The sequence below is a fragment of the Manihot esculenta genome, chromosome 18, assembly GCF_001659605.2.
Source record: "Manihot esculenta cultivar AM560-2 chromosome 18, M.esculenta_v8, whole genome shotgun sequence".
Lineage (NCBI taxonomy): Eukaryota > Viridiplantae > Streptophyta > Magnoliopsida > Malpighiales > Euphorbiaceae > Manihot > Manihot esculenta.
This window is the reverse complement of record NC_035178.2, coordinates 199,425-205,416: the sequence shown is the minus strand read 5'-3', so window position 1 is coordinate 205,416 and position 5,992 is coordinate 199,425. Positions and strand designations below refer to the sequence as shown.

The 5,992-nt window shown below is 38.8% G+C and overlaps 1 protein-coding gene across 3 annotated transcripts; it reads left to right on the top strand.

The window, feature by feature from the left end:
* The first annotated feature begins 373 nt into the window (after nt 1–373).
* LOC122722372 (protein STICHEL-like 1) lies at nt 374–4,665 on the top strand. 3 transcript variants are annotated; one of them, XM_043952999.1, is made up of 3 exons: nt 374–2,453; nt 2,530–2,715; nt 2,818–4,665. In XM_043952999.1, the coding sequence occupies exons 1-3, from the start codon at nt 2,189–2,191 to the stop codon at nt 3,096–3,098; spliced, it is 732 nt and encodes a 243-aa protein (XP_043808934.1). In that variant the 5' UTR covers nt 374–2,188; the 3' UTR covers nt 3,099–4,665. The 3 variants fall into 3 exon arrangements, with proteins under 3 accessions (XP_043808934.1, XP_043808933.1, XP_043808932.1); XM_043952998.1 differs by having other exon boundaries at nt 512–2,453; nt 2,530–4,665; XM_043952997.1 differs by having other exon boundaries at nt 512–2,715.
* The last annotated feature ends 1,327 nt before the right edge of the window (nt 4,666–5,992 follow it).

The window sequence follows — 5,992 nt, the reverse complement described above, 5'->3', positions numbered from 1 at the left end:
AATTAATGCCATTGTTTGACTTCCTCCTCAGTGAGATGTAATCAAAGGAACAGCGTACGGCTTACACAAGATTGGGTAATCACAGGAGCTACAGAAAGAAAACACTTGGAGATCACAAATGTGAATATCCTTGTGCGTGACATCTTCACTGCATAAGACTATGTACAGATATTGACTTATCGACAGTAACACATTAAGAGTTAACAAGCCTTTAGGGACAGATATAGCCGGCCAAACCCCTCATGCCTGCCCTGTCTTGAGTGAAGATTCGAAAAATTAAAAACAAAGGAGCAGCTACGGGATCTCGTCAACTTCTAACTTCTAAAGCATATATTATTATGTATGGTTCTTTAAACATCCCAAAGGCAATTTTCGTCTCGTTTATTGGTCATCATCCCCCCATATATACAGGTTCCTTGTAGTCGACAACCAAGCTGCATAGCTCTCTCCTCCTTTTCACAGCCACATTTCTCTGCTTCTTCCTGGAAGCACGAATTATAAGATAGAGGACATGGAAGAATCAAGTAAGGGAGCCAAAAGGAACAGGCAGAGATCTTCCAGTTCCATGGCAGGCTATTTTCACGATCCATGCCAAAATTTTTCTGCACCTAGAGACCATTTTTGCCAGTCTTCTAACTTCACACATGCAACTTCACCAAAAGCAACAGCGGTGGAGCAGCCACTAAAGCATGGGCGCGATTGCTACTACATCCAGTCTTCTTGGCCTCCATCAATAAGCAAAGGTCTTGCAGCATCTCCTGGCAAAATTGACAAAATTAAGACAAGTCACAATTCCCAACGAAGTGGCTGGAGTGTTGCCTGGCAATGGTCAAGAATGCGCCAAAGCATAATCAGAAAAAATAATGCAACCGACTTTCTAAGTACAAGGTCTTTCAATGGATATCCCCAGGAAATTACTTTTGAAGCCAATTGCTCACAAGAAAACTCAAGGAAAGAAATTGATCCTATAAACCCGGATAATTTCTCCCAATCCGGCTACAGTTATGGATATTTCAGCAATGATATCCAACATAGTCATAGCCAGCAGAAGAGGCTTAGCATGAGTGAGCACAGGTCAAGCACAAGCCTCAGTCACAAGTACCAGCCAAAGAGTTTCCAGCAGCTGGTAGGCCATGAAATTAACATTAAGGTCATATCTAATGCTATTCAGGGGAATAAAGTCGCCCAACTGTATCTTTTTCATGGTCCTAGTGGCACTGGAAAGACATCAATTGCTAGAGTATTTGCCATGGCATTACTCTGTGAATCTACTTCACCTGAAAAACCATGCTGGACTTGCAGAGGATGTAGTAGAAGCCTTTATATGATGAAATTGTGCTCTGGAACTAGAACCACTGGATTTCAAAGAATTAGTACACTTCTCCAGCGCACGTCATTTGCACAAGCAGTGCCAGGATTTAAGGTTTTCATAATCGAGGAGTCTCATTCACTGACCGTAGAAGCGTGGGATGATCTTTTGGGTATATTAGAAAATATAAACAGTGCTACTTTCATTTTTGTGTTGATTGCTGATGATGCAAACACGATTCCAGAATCCATATCATCAAAATGTCAGAAATTCTCTTTTCCAAAACTTAACAACAAGGATGTCGCATTAAAGCTAGCAAGAATAGTCGCTCAGGAGGCAATTACAATTGAAAAAGACGCTGTGGAACTGATTGTTGCCAAGGCAGAAGGATCACTGAAAGAAGCAGAACACATATTGGGTCAGTTAATTTTATTGGGTCCAAGAATCACTGGTTCCATGGTGCAACAACTTGTAGGTGCCTTTTCTTTTAACTTCTCTATCAGCTTTCACGCTCCTCCATATCCATTGCAAAAACGACACTCTAGCAGTATGTCAACCACCTTCCACAAAAGGGAGGAATGCCTATGACTCAGGTAAGGGGGTACATTACCCCTTTCCACAGAGATCAAAATTTTAGTGGTGCATGACATATTTATGGAAGACTATGATACCATGTTAAATTTGTGTCAGAACTAACTCAGCCTAAAAACTAGTTCGAGGGGATTCAACACACCCCTCATGTCTAAAAGCCCAGAATTTTACTGGTACATGGTCTAACTCACCCAAAAACTAGTTTAAGAGAGAGTGTCCATGGCTCATATAAGGGCATTATCCTTTTTACAACCGCCGTGAGATTCAACAGAAACTTTCAATAATGAAATGTTTTCCTTATTTTTCTGCATGCAGGTAGGTCTAGTTCCAAAAAGTAAACTCATCAATTTACTCAAAGCAGCTCTTTCAGGAGACGCTAGGAAAACGGTTATAACGGCAAAGGAATTGATTGCATCTGGGGTTGAAGCTGAGGTCATTGTATACCAATTGACATCCCTCATTATAAATATACTTACTATCACTAGTCCTGCTCACTCAGGAATTGATGGGCCATCCAAAGATGAGGAATCGCTAGAAACTGAATCACAATTCAGTAAGATGCATAAATTATTAAACATTCTATGCTTCAGTATCTCCCCACCCACTAACTTACGGGGAAAATTTTGCAGAAGACACTCAATCAGAGAACTTATGCCATGCGTTAAAGATATTACTTGAAGCGGAGAAGCAGCATAGATCATCTTTTGCCAACATTACATGGGTATATAGGGCTCTTCTACAGATTGCTTCGCGAGATATTTCTGAGGGAATATCTTCAGGAATCTCCTTTTCTAAGAGGACAGTACAATCCTCGGGTACCCTTTTAAGCATTGAAATAAAATACAATTTTTAGAAGTCAACTAGGAAGAGAAATGGTCCAAGGAGCATAACTGAGAAACCATATAAAATTCCTGCAGGTGACACAATCCAATCTCACAGCAGAAACTTGGCAAGTCATCATTGCAACTTTGAGACTTGCGTGCAACAAAGTACACGCAGCAGAGACCTAAAGATGAAATCCAAGGGGAAAGGAGTTGAGAGTGAGCTCTACTTAGCTAACACGAAAGACATGGATGAGATTTGGTTGAATATTCTTGAAAGAATAGAAAGCAAGGATATGAAAGAATTCTTGTCCAGCCATGTGAAGCTTGCATCGTTAACAGTATCCACTGGTAATGCTCTTCTTCCTACTAGGTAGTTGTTTAATGCAATAACTATTTACTTGCTATAAAGAAAGTTTATTCAAGTGAAACCATTTTTTTTTGGGTTGTAAATTATTCACTCGCAACAGCCAATGTCATTGTACATTTGATGTTCAAAAAAGCTGAAGACAAGCTGGCAGCCCAGATGTCTGAAGAAAGCATTTCGAAAGCTTTAGAAACTGCCATTGGGTGCTTGGTTTTGGTAAATATGAGCTTGGAGCCAGTTGACGTAGGAATCATCAAAGAAGATACAGACTCTTCCAAAAACTACCAGCCAGCAGAATGCAATCATCCAAGAGAACGGCATAAAAATTCATTTCCTGAGATTTTACACAACAAAAGTCCTGGGGCCACATTGCACCAAAGTATATATAGGAAATTGGAACCTCCATTAGTTAACAATGCACAACACGCTGAACTGAAAGATAACACATTAATATCGGAAATGCAAGCAACAAGAGAAACAAAGACACGCAGTCAGATTTTACCCTGTTTTGGACCTCTGATGCAGGAGAACCAAATGAGAACCTCCACAGGTCCCACAAACAATTCTTTGGGGAAGGATCAATTTTTGCTAGATATAGCCCAGATATTAAGAAATGAAGAGCCTGAACACAAATGGTTGTCGTTGTCCTTTTTTCAGCAAAATGATGCAAGTGTCGAGCCATACAGCCAAGATATCCTGTACGAAAATGCAAATGGAGACAAAGAGAATAGAGCGAAAAAAGACCCAGAGCTGCGAAAAAACTCCTCCAAAGTTCATGAAGTTAATAATTTGCACAAGAACAGAGAAAGCATGTAAGCAGGAAAACACACGATATTTTTCTGTCCTTTTTTTTGGCATTTAAATATAGAAAAATGAAGTTGATCCTCTTTCTCTCTTTCCTATAATTTTGAACAGGGGATTATTCCGCTCTTGGAGTTGCAAGGAGGTGTTTTGTCAGAAGAAGACAAGAAGAAAGAATCGTCCATTAGCATGATTGTTAAAAAATAACAACGCGTATATATCTTGGAAGTAATCCAAACTGGTCCTCCGCCAAAGCTGTGCTTCCAGAAATAGTTTCTATATCCATTCATAAAATACTGTTTGCCTGAGCTCTATAGTAACATTGTCTGTCTATTGGTATCTTCGAAATCTGAATTTTAAAACCTGGCAAAGTATACATGTGAATTTCATTCCTTTGCAATGGTTTACACTTCACAATTTCTCAGAGATCCATCAACTTTTTCCACCGCCCACGCAATACTACAAGGCAAAAGCTCCATCTATTGAAATGGATCCACATTTAAGGTCTAATTTAAAGCAGGATTCTGAACTAGGAAAGGAATTTCTTCATACATATCAACTTGTCTAAATTTATTAATACACATCTCCAAGTGTTGGATGATTAAACGGGCTTCTAGCTGATATCAGCTATGATCGACACCCACAGAAAGAGGCATCTATATATGTATATTTTTTTATATATATAAAACTGAGCTCTACTGAGTTAACATACACCCCTTTTAGCACCGCCTGAACAGGTTGTCCTATGTCCAAATTCTCCTTCCCGCAACCCTCCCTATTAAGGATAAAGACTAACTATAACAGTTTTATCTATTTTTAAGTATTTGAGTTATAGCTGTATACTTATCTTGTATTTAGTTAGTTGTAGATATTAAGGATAAAGACTAACTATAACAGTTTTATCTATTTTTAGTATTTGAGTTATAGCTGTATACTTATTTTTAGTATTTGAGTTATAGCTGTATACTTATATTGTATTTAGTTAGAGACATTATATAAACTTCTGTAATACGTTCAGTAAATAATACAAAAACCCTTTTCTCTATATGGTATCAGAGCCGCAATCTGCTCTCACGAGTTTTCTGATCCAATTTTCTTAAACTTTAATTAATGGCTTCGTCATCTATTACTATTATTCAATTAAATGCTCCAACGCATTTTCCTATTAAACTTACTCAGGAGAATTTTCCTGTTTGGAGAAAACAGATCCAATCAACCTTAATTGGTCTTGATTTACTTGATTTTATTGATGGTTCACGGGTTGCACCATCACAATTTCTTTCTGAAAAAGACAAAACAGCCAACCCAGCTTTCGCCTTATGGTTTCGACAAGATCAAATCTTGATCAGTGCTCTTTTAGGAAGTTGTTCCGATACTATTCAACCCTTGATTTCTTCAGCCAATACTGCTAAAGAAGCATGGGATCGGCTTCACCAGAGTTTTGCTAATGTTTCTCGTTCTAGAATTTTGTCCTTAAAGACTAAATTAGCACAGAACTCTAAGGGAACCAAACCGATTGCTGTTTTTCTCAATGAGATGAGGGCTATTGCAGATGAGCTTGCTCTTACCCAGAATCCGGTGAGTGATGATGATTTAATTGTTTATATTATCACGCGATTGGGAGATGATTACAGTCCCATAGTTGCTGCGTTAAAAGTTCGTGAAACCCCAATAACCTTTTCTGATCTCTTTGAAAAACTTACTGATCATGAACGATCCTTACAAGAAAAAGATTCCACAACTGTTTCAGCTACGTCACAAGTGATTGCTACTGTCAATTACACTCAACGTTCTAGAGGGCGTTCACAAAATCAGAATGGCAATTATAATCGATCTCCACAAAACTACAATTATTCTGGAAATCGACGTGGTGGTCGTGGTTCTTACTCTGGTGGTCGAGGTCGAGGTTCTTATCGACCTGATGTGGTATGTCAATTTTGTGAATATACTGGGCATACTACTGCTGAATGTCGCAAATTGGCTCGCTTTCTTAAGGAGAATAATATGTCTTTGAAGACTGATACCTCTCATTCTTTAGCACCGATACCTGCAGTTAATGTTACTTCTGCTATGGCTGCTTCTTCTCCACAACAATGGTTATTT

Excerpts from the sequence above, each read along its gene's own strand:
- LOC122722372 (XM_043952998.1), top strand. The coding sequence starts at position 512 with ATGGAAGAATCAAGTAAGGGAGCCAAAAGGAACAGGCAGAGATCTTCC.